General features: G+C 36.1%; 1 protein-coding gene and 1 long non-coding RNA gene across 5 annotated transcripts; both read left to right on the top strand.

Moving 5' to 3' along the window:
• On the top strand, nucleotides 1,427-7,816 carry LOC18768477 (keratin, type I cytoskeletal 9). 3 transcript variants are annotated; one of them, XM_020553676.1, is made up of 9 exons: nucleotides 1,427-1,499; nucleotides 1,667-1,834; nucleotides 2,451-2,531; nucleotides 2,615-2,703; nucleotides 2,800-2,874; nucleotides 3,200-3,261; nucleotides 3,374-3,430; nucleotides 6,694-6,930; nucleotides 7,401-7,816. In XM_020553676.1, the coding sequence occupies exons 2-9, from the start codon at nucleotides 1,712-1,714 to the stop codon at nucleotides 7,493-7,495; spliced, it is 819 nt and encodes a 272-aa protein (XP_020409265.1). In that variant the 5' UTR covers nucleotides 1,427-1,499; nucleotides 1,667-1,711; the 3' UTR covers nucleotides 7,496-7,816. The 3 variants fall into 3 exon arrangements, with proteins under 3 accessions (XP_020409265.1, XP_020409266.1, XP_007200344.2); XM_020553677.1 differs by having other exon boundaries at nucleotides 1,430-1,599; nucleotides 1,704-1,834; nucleotides 6,694-6,924; XM_007200282.2 differs by having other exon boundaries at nucleotides 1,433-1,599; nucleotides 1,704-1,834.
• LOC109950726 lies at nucleotides 13,396-15,900 on the top strand. 2 transcript variants are annotated; one of them, XR_002273029.1, is made up of 3 exons: nucleotides 13,396-13,832; nucleotides 14,610-14,697; nucleotides 15,626-15,900. It is a non-coding gene; the product is annotated as an uncharacterized LOC109950726 (long non-coding RNA). The 2 variants fall into 2 exon arrangements; XR_002273028.1 differs by lacking the exon at nucleotides 13,396-13,832 and having other exon boundaries at nucleotides 14,236-14,697.

The raw sequence follows: 16,275 nt of genomic DNA, 5'->3' as shown, positions 1-16,275 counted from the left end.
GTCGAAATTGTTGGATTGAGAAAATATTGATGGAAAAGAGGGTAATGGGAAGGATCTTTTGTGTAGTAGAGTCTGACCATTGTAGGGAGCAAATCCAGGCGAGCCCGTGTGCACAGTAAACTAGGAAATCAGTAGTATAATTGTCGATTGAGTGATTTGGGCTTGGAGATCAATGGTGTAGACAAGACAACTAACAAAAGGGGAATTATGGATTGAAATGGGTGTTAGTTCATATAAATAGGCATTGGGGACTAAGTGGTATAAGCATGGTATGGGACGTGCAGGTCTGTTTGTCTAGTTATATGAATTAACGAGAGTAGATGAAGAGCATTCATGCATTATTATTATTATTAATATTTGACTATGTGATTGCATGTCACTTAATTTAGTTATATCAATCTACAGTGGTAAAGTCTTATGTCCCTATTGAGTGGTGGTTGCTCATCCCTCACCTGTTTAACTTTTCAGATAAATTAGTGGGCAAGACGAGGACTAAATCAATTGAGCCTGAATTTGATGAGAGTAGTAGAGCTTTATTTATTTCTTGTAAAGTTATAAGATTTTGGAGTTATTTTTATAAGATAAGTTTATTTTGAACCCATGTTTCGGCATTTATTTATTTTATTTTAGTTTTTATTTTCTCACGCACCGAGTGCGGGGTTTTCACATACCCCTGAATTCAGAGCGAGACATTAATACTGTACTATCACGTACCGTGTCCAAGACTAATCTATATAGTACACTTTTGCCTACTTCATTTGCCTATCCCTTTCAAGATGCTCTAAGTAGTCAAGTTTTGTCGTTCATGTGTCCTAATAGAACAAGCGTATGGGCTTTCAAAGTTCACGTGTTCCCAATCTACTTTTATGTGGATAGAATTTAACGTACTTTTTTTGACACCAAAGCATACTAATGAGTAACATGAATATTATATTTCTTTTTCACAAGGTGGTGCATTGAAATTTGAAGGATGACGATGAGATGTTGATCTTCTTCTGATAAACATTACTAATTCTCTTAAAGGGGCATCGGCTTGTGAGAACAACAAACATTTACCAACTGAATGAACCTGCTGATATTTTGGGGTGGTATGCAGCTTGTTGCATTACGTGCACTTTTGGCATCTTTCCTTTCTTCATCTTGTGTTCACCTCCCTTTTGTAGATGCAGGTCTTGATCTTTTTTTTTCTTTTTTTTTCAAACAGTATAATAGGTGGATTACGTGAGTTGATGTTTTTTTTTCCTTAAGTTCTTAGAAATCATTTTACAAAAAAGTAAAATTTATCTTTAAAATTTTGAAGATAAAATAAGTAGAAACACGGGTTGGAATAACATTACTAAAAAATATTGGACAGAAAATTGGAGTTATCTAAAGCTCAGGGGTGTTTTGGTCATTAAACTTCAAAAGGAGAAACAAAGCTTAGGGTTCCTTCTGTTCTGTCACTCTCTGATTGAGCGGGTATTCAGCTTTCACTTTTTGACTGAAACAACTCTCAAACGGTACTGCCACCATTATCCCAACCCCAACCCCAATCCTAATCCCAATCCCAATCCCAATCCCAAGCCCTAACCCTAATTCTGGTTGTTGTTCTTCATTCAGGTATCTGTCGTATAATGCCGGCGTTGTTTTCTTCTGACTTCTTTTAGGTTTTGAATTTGAATTTCAGTTCTCTCTCTCTCTCTGTTGTGTGAGGAAATACGTAGACAGAAAAATGGATCGGTATCAGAGGATAGAGAAACCGCGGGAGGAAACGCCAATTAACGAGAATGAGATTCGCATTACCACTCAGGGCAGGATCAGGAACTACATTACCTACGCCACCACTCTGCTTCAGGTCCTTCTCTCTCTCTGTCTCTCTCTCTCTCTCTCTCTCTCTCTCTCTCTCTCTGTTGTTGCTGTTGTTTTTGTTGTTGTCCGTGCATTTTGGGGATCATTTCTCAACGGTTTTTCATGTTTAAGACCCTAGTGCATTGTAAATGATGATTTGTATATGTTTGTGCTGATGCAATTTCAGCTTGCTTTTTGTTGTCCATCCTGTAATTTTATTACGATTTATTTGTTAATTTAGTCAGTTTTTCTTGTACCAATGTACATTGTTGATGAGAAAAAAGAACCATTGTGGGAGAAGCCCATTTTTTAAGAGATGTGTTTGCTTATATATATATATATATATATCGCATTGTTATTCCTGTTTACGTGAAGGGTTTTTTTTTCTTTTTTAATGTTGGTTTAAATAATTTTTGAGAAAGGCATCTGTAGTTGTCTGCCTCTTGGATAATTTGTGTCGGCTTAAACTGTGGCAGAAGGAAAGAATTTTTTGATCATTTGTTATTTTCGGGAAAAAAAAGCAGAAAAGTTATTGGGCCTCTTTTTTGTTATGTTTTACTAACTTTATTATATACCATTTGTTATGTTTTCACTGTTATGTCATTATTATTTTCTGTTTACAGGAGAAAGGATCTGATGAAATTGCTCTCAAAGCCATGGGCAGAGCTATCAACAAGACTGTGATGATTGCTGAACTTATTAAGGTTCTTTAAATCAGCGACTCAACAATTTTGTGTGCCTTTCTGTACATGTTATGTTGCTCATTACAAAATTGTTTTCTCTCCAGCGAAGGATTGCTGACCTTCATCAAAACACATATATTGGCTCTACTGATATAACTGACTTGTATGAGCCGCTGGAAGAAGGCCTCGATCCGTGAGAACCATAATATGATCCTTTCTCAATGATAATTTCTCATGCATTCTGTCATATTGAGTGTTATGTTTGGCTAATAAAATTCTACTGATGCAGTGTAGAAACTACTCGCCATGTATCAGTGATTACAATTACTTTGTCCAAGAAAGAATTGGATGGATCCTCTACAGGGTATGTAGAACTGGATTTTTTCCCAAGCTATTTTCTGATTTTTGTTTTTTTAATAACAGTAATGAGCATGGGTTTACAGATACTCATCTCTCTCTCTCTCTCTCTCTCTCTCTCTGCTTCTAGCAATATCAGGCTGTGTTTTGTGCTTCCATTATCGTCTTTAGCTCATAAAATCTGATGCACATGGAGTTTCTGCTGTGTTATATGATTACCATCTTCAAAGTCACATTCTTTGCTGACATGAAAAAAAAAGTTCAGACAAGAGTTTGTATTATTGTTCTATGTGTGTGATGATTTACATTGGTTTACTTTTAATATGATGCAGATATCAGGCACCGATTCCAGCAGATCAAGTGAGACCATGGACTGAATATGGTTATGAAGGAGGTAACCACAACTTATGATCACTGATTTGAATTTAATCCTGCTCTAAGCATTTAATAAATTTTTTTTTTTTTTGGGTACAAAAATGAATAATTATTTGTTTTATTTTGTATAGAGGGCTCTCCTAGTATGCGAGGTAGAGGACGCGGTCGAGGAAGGGGTAGAGGCAGAGGTAATACACAAATTTTCTAAATGCTCCAAAGTGATTTTTATTTTTTATTTGTTCATTATTTGCACTTCGAGCATTGTGAATTATTGGTTTGATTACTCAAACCTCCTTAAACAGCTAGATGAAAGATGGATTTTCCTTGAATTGGTACAACTAGAGGTAGTTTCATAGAGTGTGGTTAGAGAAATTTATTTTAGATGGTTGTATGCACTGAAGACCCAATAACGTGTGAATGAAGAAAAGATGAGTTGATTTGGAGTGAAATGAATTAAAGCGGAAAAAAATTATATATAGAAATTTGGGAAGTAGCATGTTCAATTCATTATTAGACATAACCTGGAAGTATTTCATATTGAATATCCAAAGTAGTATGGGTACGGAGAAAAAGACTAATGTTGTTGGGCCTGATAGTTTCCTTAAAAGGAACAAAAGAACCTAGATGGTTTGTTGTGACATGTGGCAAATTAGTGGTAATGTGAAAACTAGGATTGTTAATTTTAAGCAAAGATCATATATATAAAACATCAACCAACTTAAGGAAAATAGTGTTCCTTTTGGAGTAATATCATAAAGTTTATGGGGATATTTGAGTAGGCCTTGTCCATTCATCCCACATGTGCAACCTCCCTTACTTTGTCTTCATTGAAATCAAATGCTCGTTGGTGTCATGAAGTGTTATTTCCAATTTTTATTTCCTTATCTTAATAAGGTGTGGGGTGACCAGGTTGCACTCCCATCCCTGACCTGTTCACATCTTTCTACCAGATTTTTTAAATGATCATATGACGCTAATTCTTACTTGACACTCTTCTCTATTTTTGCAAGAGGGAGGGTGGGGCACCTCGCAAAATTCAGGCTCTTTCTTGTGACAAATCAATCTAAGTTTTATTTGTCAGTCTATTTTTTTTCTTGTATTAATTCTAATTCATACTAAAAAAATAGTTGCAATTCAAGAGGAATTTAAACATGAGAGTGAGAGAGAAAACAAAGAGGGGAGGGAGCCACTTAAGAATTTAAGAGGTCGTGGCTCTTTATAACTATACACATAGTGCAAAAACTGCCGTAATACCACCATTAGACCCAAATTGTTGCACCCTGTTTGAAAACCTTGTGGATATGCTCTCTTTCTCTTGCTTACTAGTAAATATTTGGAAGCACACAGTACCTCCCGATTTCTTGCTCATTTTTATGTTCTTTGTCTGGTGGGTACATCAGGAATTCCCAATCATTGTATACATCCTAAGCGCAATGTGCCTTCTTCGTCAGTTGCTGTTTATTCTTCAATAAGTATGCCTTCACTTATGGGGAAATGTTTCGCTGCATATTGTCTCGGATCCAAAGTTCTAAACCTCTGAGGTGGTACTAAAGCTGTACCACCCCCACCAGTCCTAATCACAAGGCCACAATATTTGCATATTGTGCCCTTTTTTTTTTTTTTCCATTAATGAAAATCCATGCTCCCAAGCATTATCATGTCTCTTTTCCTCTGCTAGATATCATACTTGCCCTTAATATTTTTCATAACTGCACCCTAATTAGTTATAAATTATGTAGTATATGTAATACCTCTCCAATTACTTTATTCAAGTACTTAATCATGCACATATCACAGTAGTTATTTAGTTTATCACTTACTACACACCAATTAGTACACATTATCATATACAATAAATACCTCACCAATCAATGCATAAAAGTATGCAATCATTCAGGAATTTGCTTAATCGTCCGTACAAATACAAGAAGAAACATTAATTTGCATTCGGCCAGCAAGTTTCTTAATCATGCAAACAATTGGTTAATGCGTTGTGTTGGTTTGTTGTGCTTTAATATTTGTGGAGAAACACTGTGGGGATGTATCTAAGGCAAAAGTTCTTTTGAAACTTTTTTGTTTTGTCTGGGTGATTTGGTTGGACAGAAATACTAGAAAGATAGGGGAAAGAAGGATGCACTTGAACTATGGGATTGGAGTGTGTTTTTGGACCTAATTATGGGCTTGGTTCTTTTCTTATTGATTCTGGTTGGGGAGCTGTTGTTGAGTGTTTGTTGTTGTGGTTTCAGTTTAGCTTTGATAACTTTGTTTTTGAGAGATTACTTTCCAGATTGTATAGTTGAGTTAGTGCACTGCTGGTCTGCTGAAGGACGTTTATCTTTGTATTTCTTTGATTTAATAGAAGTCATTCTTTCCTATTTAAAAAAGTGCTCAGTCATTTATTAATATATGTTACTTAGTTTTAAACGTATACTGTTGGTAAAAGTAAATAAAAATAAAAACTAACAACACTAAGTTAGGAGATTATAACATATATATATATATATATATATTTTAACTAAGACTAAGTTAGGAGATTGTTGATTGCAGAAAACAATTTGTAAGAAATACAAGTACTTCTGTAAGAAAGAGAGAGATTTTGTGTAACACGTCAATAGTGAGGGAGATAAGGGTATAGTGTCAGGAAGGTTTTGGTGAATAAATTGGTGAAGTCTATGTCACGGTGTCTCAGATGTAGACATAGGTAAGTTTTTTAGGTGAGTGGTTGAAGTTGTCAGTGTATTGGTGAAATTAACTTGCTTATGATGGATGATGTGACTGCATCTCCAGCTGTTTTTCTATTATTTTTATTTTTATTGTTTAGAATATTTAAACTGAGTCTATTAGATCAAATAGAGCTTTTAGATCAGTTGTCAATTTGCTAAAGCATTATAGACTTCCATCAAGTGCAGGGTTTGCATCAATTGGGAAGTAAGGGTTGAACCTTTGATTGGTCCTCTTCTTCTTTTCTTTGTTCTTTGGAAATCTTTTTAAAATCATTTACTCTAACTTCTGGCAGGAACAGGCCCCACCAATCCCAAGTTCATATGGTTATCCACTCCTCAAAATAAACCATATCTACGCATAGAGATGATAAGAGAGTGAAAACTTTGAAAACCTAGGAATTCTATGCAGTATTGAGTTGCTTGTGTGATTCGTTATATTTGGTCAAAATAGTAGATAATTTCTCAAATTTCATTTAAAATTCCATCTTTTCTCAAAATTTATGTCCTTTCTCTCAAAATTTTACCTATATCGTTACTTTTTGTCAATATTTCTGTTTTTAAACTCTCATTTTTCTATCAGTTTTGTTCTTTAATACCTTGATTTTCAGTAGCAGGCTGTTTATCTGTTTTTTATTCAGTATATTTGCATTTGGTGTTGTTTTACATTATACCAGCTAATTTTGTATGATGTAAAAAGCAGTAATAGTTCATGTATCTCTTTTGTACAGGGAATGTCAGCAATGGAGTAGTAGAATACAATGGTGATGGTGGCTTTGATGGTGGGCGTGGCTATGGTGGCTTTGATGGCGGGCGCGGCTATGGTGGCAGGGGTCGAGGTCGTGGAAGAATCCGTGGTTATCGTGGACGTGGACGAGGATATGGTGGTGGAAGTATGCAACTGGAATCAGGTGGTTATAATGCTTATAATGATTATGGAGGTGGGGCACCTCCTACACAAGGTCGTGGTAAGCTTTCACATCATTAAATCCATTGTGTTTAAATAGTTTGGCAAATAATATAATGGAGAAATGTATATCTATGATTATAATCTTCCCCGTTGTATTATGAATCCTTTTCTTAAGATATGGATTTTTAAATTTAAATAGTCAAATCATGTAAACTAAAGCTTCCATGGGAAGTGTATGTTGGGATGAATAATTTACATTGTCGAGGGCGCTTTTGAAATATTTTGGTTAACAAATAACAAAATTGACTTTGAATGTTGCAAATTGTCATACAAATAACAAATCTTTTATTAGAATGAAGAAAGGTGGAATCCGCCTTCATTTTTGTTGCTAGCATTCAGTTTCCTTTGGTGCTGATGCGTTTGATATTTTTCTTAGGCAATCTGCGAAATTTGTCTTTCATTCTTAATATATGAATGTAATATAACCTTTTTATGAATGTAATATAACCTCTATCTTGGTTCTTGCAGGACGAGGGCGTGGCCGAGGCAGGGCAAGAGGTCGTGGGCGTGGTCAGGGTTTCCGAGTTGATGGACCTCCTACTCCTACCCAGGCTGCTGCCTGACCTCAGGAGGAGGTACCGAACCTGCGTTAGGTTGCAGAAAGTTTTGGATGCCTGCTCAGCTAATTATGTCTATTTTAGGGGCAAAATGTGGGTTGGGGTTCGTCAGTAGTGAAGTTTAAGATCCTTTTCTAGGGAGGGATACTAGCTAGTGAGCTGCCCGCTCAATGTGTGTGGCAGCCATGTTTTTGTAGTTCGAAGGTAGGATAAGGATTGTTCTCGTTTAATATCTGACCAAAACTTGAAAGTTGTATACCTTTCTCTTTTAGAAAATAATAGAGCAGTACATTCATTCTTTTCTTTTTATAAATAAACTCTTCAATCTGTTTTGCTTCAGGAAAAAGTCATGCATAAGTTTTAGGTCACCGACCTTTAGGGTATAGGGTTTGCAGTCTTGAGCCTGGTTGATTTTGTTGGAACCAGATCATTGAGTATGTGCCTGACTGTTATATGTTAGAAAACAAATTTCGAATCTATCTCGAGTTTGGTGCTTTGGAGGTCAGCTCAAATCGTGTTGCTACATCCGTTTGTAGCTGAGATAATAGCTTCCTTATAAACCAATTCTAGGCTAAATAAATGGCCAAACGAAAATGAGTTAGAATAAGTGACGCCAATCTAGCGGTAATTCTCTTCATTTTGTTTGGGGATTTTTGTAGAAAAGTCAGATGACTTTAACACCATTCAATTTTGAGTAATGCTACATTTACCACATTATTATCCCACATTTCTATACCACATGATGTGGCATATCCATATCATATGTCACATCAATTAAATGAATGAAGTGTATTTTAATAAATAAAATTAGAAAAACAGAAACTAGTATTTTACATGATGTGGTATGTACACATCAGCTGTCACATCATGTGGCATAAAATTGTGGTATAAAAAATGTGGTAAGACTAGTATTATTCTTCAATTTTTCATCCATTTTAAAGAGTATTTTAGTCTTTCTAATGTGCAAACCTTAATTTTATTTTTATAAAGCCATGTAACCTTCTTTTTATAGGACAATGCTTTCATCTCTTTTAACCCAAGCCTTTTCGCTGGTTTTAACTCAATCATCCCCAACTCCATTAAGAGCAGTTCCAGCGGTAGGTCCAGCTCGAGCTGTTGCTTGAGGGCTGTGACATCATGTTGATATTAACAAAGAAATATTTTATTTTATTTTTTGAAAAATCACCAAAAAAATTCAGAATAATTTTTTTAAAAAAAAAAACATATCTAGCAATTTTTATTATTATTAATCTCATACATATAAATAAAATTAATCTCATGTGAATAGTAATTGTCATTGAGTTGCCATGGCAATGGGTGAAAAAGCAACAAAAATATTGCTAGGGTATATATTATTCACGTGAACAGTAACCCTTGCTTGCCCTTACCCTTTGCCATAGAAAATGGGTGGAAGTGCTCTAACATATCACACGGCCAGACTCCCACCTAAAAACTCCTCATGTCCCGCCAAAAGAATTCCTCAAGACACCCAACCGTGGCCAACCCGACCAATATACCATGGTAAAGGGCAAGAGTGAGATCCCTGGTTCTACCATGGTGAGCAAAAGAGTGAGATCTCGTGTTTGAGTCTTAAATTGAAAAAAAAAAAAAATCAGAAATTAAGAACAAAAAATGAAAACTAGATAAATCAATTCATCTGAAGAAAAAAAAAAAAATTGAAAACTAAGCTTGCCAAATGGAAGGTTGGAGAGAGTGCGGCTGCCCAAGCAAATTCCAAGCAAGGGCGAGGAGAGAATGGAGAGAAGTAGCCATTAAGGGAGGAGAGAGTGCGAGATAACCCACCGCCACCCCTGTTCCGAATCCACCCTATCATCAACCTCGCTATTGAACCAATAAAAGCACTTTCACTCATTTGTCATGGTAAAGGGCAAGGGCGATTACTGTTCACATAAATAGTATCTGTCCTTGCTCATTCATTGCCATGGCAACTCAAGGGCAATTACTCTTCACATTGGATTAATTTTATTTATACGTATAAGATTAATAAATAAAAAATTAATAGGTATTATAAAATATAAAATAAAATAATGAATTTATTGGTATTCTTTCATAATTTTTTTCAATTTTTTTAAAAAAAATTTCCTTCACTGACATCAACGCCCTCATGGAATAGCTTGGACTGTTCCTATCTTCGGGTCTGCCTAGTCATGGTGGAGCCCACCATTTGCCCTAGTTGGATTTGATTGGTGGAGACTCCAAGTGTCAAACGGGACGGGCCTACCCAGCACGGCACGAGCCCATCCCGTTTAAATGAGGCACGGCACAATATGAGCACGAATAGTAATGGGCCGTGCTCGGTACGGTACAAAAACTTGGGCCGAACCGGGATAAAAAATGAGGTCCAATGGACCGGGTCGGCCCACGGCTTTACATGGGCCGGGCTTGGCCCGAGCCCGCTTCAAGCACAACCCAAGCACAGCCCACTTAACCTTTTCTTTTCTTTCTCAAAAGTCAAAATGCAAAAATTTGACATCTAATATCATTGTTTATATGGTTTTTTTATTTTTTATAATCTAAACATATATTTGATGTCTTTCATTTTAGGAAAATTTCTTGCATCCTTAATTAATTAAACATATCAACTACAAATTAATTTAACAACATTGGACTTGATATTTAATCAGTACATATGACATATACGCTTCTCTTATAATCAAAGCAAGACATTTCTTCACATATAAAATAATAAGTTGTTTAAAGATGAAAAGTTGAAGTACACTTTGTGGAGTTGTACACTTTTTGCCCTCCGCCTTTTATATTGTTTGGATGTTTGATTGATTAATGTTTTCAAATAATTCATCATTTCTTGCCTCTAAGTATATTTTTAATGTTTATTATCAAGTGAAAAAAAATAAATCAAGTGAAAAAACTTCAAATTAAACGGGTTGGTTCTTAGGCCTGAGTATGGCACGAGCACGAGCACGGGCACAGCACAAGCACGGCCCGACCCGTTTCAATGTGGACATGGACTTTGGGCCTGGCCGAGATCAATGATTTTACTAAATGGGCCGGCACGGCACGATAAATTAAATAAGCCGGCCTGACATGACACGAAAACGTTAAAAACACAAATTTAAATGGGACGGGCCGGCGCAGCACAGCCCGTTTGACACCTCTAAGTGAAGTGCGTTTTTGCAGCCGGGGGGGCTTTTGCCATGACAATCCAAATCGGTGAAACCCCTCTAAGGACGAGCAAGCAAGCAGCCCACCGATTTTTTTTTTTTTTTCTCTCTCTCTCATTTCTTAATTGAATAGGAAAATACACATGATGAATAGTTTTATATTACAAGCTTAGCTTAAGTGCTAAGCAAACCAGCTAACCAATCTAACCAACTTTAATACTAAACACGTGACTCTATTTTAAAAGACTAACAACACTGGCATGTCATCTAACTATTAGCCAAACATGAAAGACTATAATACCTTTAAAATATATGAAAAATTAGATGATGTTAAAGTCAGATGGCAAATCATAGATTTTAAAAAATTAAAGTGACAATTCTCTTAAATTTTTATTTAAAGTGAAAAATTGAAAATGGTATAAAAGTTTATGTGACATTTTTACAAAAATCTCTTTTATTAGAGGAGAATTCAAATTCTAAGTCTCCCCACTTCAACAAAGCAAAAATGTGACACTTCCAAGATGCAAAATGAAATTATTCATTCCTTGTATGATAATAATACGCAATGAAACATTTATTAGGTTTTTTTTTTTGTTTTTTTTTTGTTTTGTTTTGTGGCCAGCTAGAATGTTTGTTTTTCTCTTCTCTATTTTGCATGGATGGTGACAATTGACAAGGAACGAGCATTAGCATGACAATTTTCCCCTTAACTATTTTTTAAAAATATATTTTTATACAAGTGATATTAGGAGAGGGGGAGTCGAATTTAAGACCTCGAGTGCATGAATAAATGCTCTTAACCACTTGAGTTACAAGCCCCTTAATTATGTTACAAGGAATTACTGCTCTTGGCCAAAAAAAATAGCAGCTCTATTGCAAGTGAGCTGGTTTGAGTTCTTCCTACCTTGAATACTGTTATTATGTTTGCAACTTTTTTTCGTCTCTTATCTTCTCTTTGCCAAACAAAAAAATTATTACATGCCTCAGTTTTAATTGGTGCATATCCATGACTTGGTTCTGATAATACACCATCAATACTCTCTGCTTGTGCAACAAAGGAAAATCCTATTCTGAATTTTTATTTATTTATTTTTGGTGAGCTTTCCCTTCCCCCCCTTTAAGTAAATTTAGGTTTTGGCCATAAAAAAACTTTCACTTTTGGAAAAAGCCAAAGCTTTTTCAAAAAAGACAGAAAAACCTCTCGACTTTCAAATTAAAGACATGCAAATGTAAATGATTCATTAAAAAATCCAAAAATAAATAAGGGCAACTTTGTCCATTTTAACTTCTTTTAAAAAATTTCTCTCTCCTTTGGGTTTTTCCAAAGTCTCCCTTTTCTTTAAAATCTCATAAGTGCATTTATTAAGTGGCTCCGTCCCTTTGGCCCAACAAAACCATCAGAAACAATAGTATATCATAAACGAATATAATTCTTTTTTTCTCTATTTAAAAAAAAAGAAAAAAAGAGAGGGTATTTTCTACTTTTTATTTTAAACAAAAAAGATTATTTACCAATAAAAAAATACTACTGTCGTCTGGAAACCTTGCGGACCACGGAATCCCACTACTCCTATTAGACTTAGGATTCGAAATCCCTATATATACCTATCTCATATCTGATGGTGAGGAAATTAGAAACCCCTAAAATTTGTTCTCACTTCACTCTGTAGTTTTTGCTCTTCAATCTTTGGGTTCCTTCCTTCTTGTTCACTCTGTTTGTGTTCTTGCATTCCGGGTTTGGTTAGTTTTGGGCAGGCTAGCTAGGCGTTGCATCATCAATGGCTTCCAATAACAACGAAACCCATAAGCCACGGATGCGCGTTATGATGCCCCGTGAGGTTTTCCACTTCACCATTCCAAAACCAGAAGAGTATGAGCACATGGATGAAGAAGATGTTATCTCTGAATCTGATGACGACTTTTCTTGTTCTTCTGTTCATTCAATGTGCGATTCATGTGTTACTTATGAAACTGAACATGATCATGAGATATATAGCCCACAAAGTGATAATTTGAGCTCTACCCATCATCAAGATCACGATCATGAGAATGAAGAAATCTACGGCCCAGAGCCACTGTCTCCACCAAGATGTGCAGCCTATTTTGACTGCAAGTTGTGTTTGAAGATGGCAACGGAGCCAGTGGTGACTCCATGTGGTCATTTATATTGCGGGGATTGTCTGGACAAATGGTTGCACTTCTTCACCTCTCATATGGAGTGCCCTGTTTGTCACAGTAAGGTGTTTGATTCGTCCATTGTTCCGATTAAGCCAACGCCGGTATGCAACAGAGACCTGAGTTCTGGCTTCAATGTGCCACCACCAACACCAAAGGGGGGGCTTTGCTTTCGAAGAACATTCAATTAAATATTGGTGTTTGTAGGCAGCTTATTTAGTCCGTCTGTATTTGTTGATTTGTTATGAATCCTTATGTTTTTATGTTCATTTGTTTAATACAAGAAATTTATAACTATGTTCCATTTTCCACTCCTCCAAAATGTTTGATTGAATAAACGAACCTTAACAACAACAAAAAATTCATGGATTTGAAATCAATCTTTTCAGAAATCCTAAGGTTTATTTGGCCACAAATTGTGGTACACTAGATGAAATAACCTCAAATTGCTATTTTTTTTGTTATTAATGTTTTGAAAAATCATACAAGGTGGATAGTGATCTTGGGATTTTTTTAAAGTTGGGTTGATATGAAAATAATGGAATTAAGTGAGTTTATTATCAAATTAGGACTAAAATACCATTACATTTAATTTTATGATTTTTTAAAGGAAGTACAATAAATTGAAGTGAGAAAATTATAATTTTTGGATTGGAAAATCAAGCTTGATCTCAAGAATGCGTAAGCTGAAACGGTTCATAAATCTGAGTTGAAACGAAGAATTTATGCTCGTTTGAACTTTTAGGGAGTTCATTGCAAAAGTGAAAAGTTACAGATTTTGTCTATAAATTATGCAAGGCTAAAGGGGCGATTTTCGGCGGCTGCTGAGGCGGCGTCCGAAGAAGGTGATCGACACCACCCATGTCGATCGAAAGTTGAGTATCTCGCGAGCATAAAACAACAAGAATCGGAGCAATCTGAGCAATGGTGAAGGCGCAGCGGTGTTGGGAAGTTGGCTCATGAATAGTGAAGTCAACGACTTCAACCAGCGGTTTGAGCCACTTCCGCTTCGAATTGACTTTGAGGTAAGAATTAAAGTTGCTCTACTTGTTGTTGCGAACGTTTTGGTATAAGTCTTGACCGACAAGTCTAAGCTTTTCCGTCGCTGGAATAGTACCCTGAACCACCACTAGCGGTGCGGCGAGTGGAGGCCCATGGTGGGGATTCTGAGTTGGAGGGTTTGAGACAGGTTGTAATCCCGGAGGTGCTGAGCATGGTGGTGTGCTCTAAGTGTTGAGATTCCGTCATTTGATTGATGATGGTAGCCTTGCAATTCTAAAATATTGATCGGAGATGATCGGACCGTTGCATTTTTTCCGATTTATATATGTTATAGTTGGTGTTTTTTGAGTTTGTAGGATCATACGGAATGGAGATTAGACTTCTCGATATGAAGTTATTGTGTTTCAAAGTTAAGGCAAGCGATCACCGTTCGATCGTGCTTGATCATGCGATAAAAAATGATCCGACCGTTGGATCGGGCCCAAATTGATGTAGGGTGATGTCGGGACTATTTAGAATCCATTAGTGTGATCGGATTTGAAATCTGAGGTTGGGGGCCCTAGGCGAATTTTAGATGTGTCGTTGGATGTGTGGGACCCACAGAACCCAAATAGTGACTTTTTGGACAATGGGTGTCATTGGTCATGTTTTGACGTCAACAATGTGTATGTCACTTTTTAGAATTATTTGGACGAGATTTGATCACTTTGGACCCCCAGGTGGGTCCAAAGGGCATTTTCCTCATTTGGGAGCGGAATCTTGAATTTTGGATTCTAAGTTAAGTTGCAAACTTTTCTTAGGTTTTGCGAGCCAGAGTTTGAGGATTGTAGAGCTTGAGTGGTTGTTGTGGACTTGTGAGTTGTTAAAGTTACTCAGCTTGGACGAGAGGTGAGCAAACCATTATGGTTGTGAGTAAGATCAAATATTATTATATTTAATATAATGTGGTTCTGATAATGTTAATAGATATAATTAACATGCTGATGTGGTTTTTGAGAAACAATTTTGGTGTGAGTTTAAAATCATTTAAATGTGTTTTAATTTTAAATGAATTTGCAAGTCTTTGCAAAATAGATGGTATTCTTGGGAATGACCATATATATTATGATTGTGTGGTGGTGTTCATGAATGAATGGCCACGTGAATATATATATATATATATAAGTAAATATATATTGTTGTGATGGATGTAATTTGATAGAAAACAATATTTGATGTGGAAATACATATTTATTGTTTTCGGTGTGTGTTGTTGTGATTGGAAGGATAGATGTGAGAATGCACTGATTCCTTCAATCGGAAGAGGACCTCGTAAAGAGGTCTGACCGTGACAAGTAATTAGGGATTATAGGCCTGGGGTGCGAGGCCCTAAACCAGTTAGAGCTCTAGTTGTCGCCATTGCTGATGTTCATGATGGTAACACATAGTTTACTTGGCTTCAGCGCAAATTTGTGAACATGCAGTAATGGATGTGTACTTTAGTGTTCGTGAGTTGGGAGAGTCTAGCGTATTCTCACTTCTGTTGTCCAAGAGTGACATTTATGGGTTGTGTTTCTAACGAATTTGAAATAGGTTTTGGGTTAGCTGAGGACCGAACAGTTCTTATAATTTAAAAGAATTGTGATTGTGATGAGATGATTGAGTATGATTACCTTGGTTATACGAGGATTGTGGTATGCTAATGAAAGTGCATGTGTTTGTATATTATGTGTAAATGACATATTTATACTGTTGGTTGTGGTTTACTCATACGAGTTTTAGAAAGCTTATCGGGTTTGTTCTTTGATGAAGCCGGTACACTATTCGACGGTGTAAGGGCTAATCCTACAGGGAATAGGAACCCATGACTTCGTAAGGAGCTGAAAGCAGAAGGTGTACTTGCAGTGGACAAAGTTTGGTTTGAGAGAGTTGGTGTGTTTAGACTTCCGCTGTATGTATTAAGCTTTGAGGAGCAGAGTATGTAATATGTTGATTGTTCAATTTATTATATATGTTGTAATGTAATATTTGACTCGGAAGATGGAGTCACTATTGACATTGTGGTTCCGAACATGTGGTATTGTATTATGGAAAAAGAAAAGATTCATTGTACATTTGGTGAAGGTTCCAAGCCTCACGTTCCGAATCAGTTTGTTTGTAATAACTTAGCATGTTATTTGTTGTTGAAAATTCGGGACGTGACACTAAAGAACATGATTGTGAATTTGACGGATATATTAAGAAGGTTTGCTGGTTTTCTAGAGTTCCTAAATCCTGAGAATTATGTTGTTTTAGGTTAAAAGCTAAAAACTTGTATACAAGAAACTAATGATGTTCATTTAAATCAACAATGCTGATTCTAGTGATGGTATAGCTTGACTATGATCCTTGACGGATTTAAACACGTTTAGAGTTTGCATAATTTTATTGTATACATTATATGATTATTTTTGAGTCGTAGAAAGCGGAAAATGTTGTGAGGTTTGG

Source organism: Prunus persica, chromosome G8 (assembly GCF_000346465.2).
Source record: "Prunus persica cultivar Lovell chromosome G8, Prunus_persica_NCBIv2, whole genome shotgun sequence".
Lineage (NCBI taxonomy): Eukaryota > Viridiplantae > Streptophyta > Magnoliopsida > Rosales > Rosaceae > Prunus > Prunus persica.
This window is presented reverse-complemented; position numbering and strand designations above follow the sequence as displayed.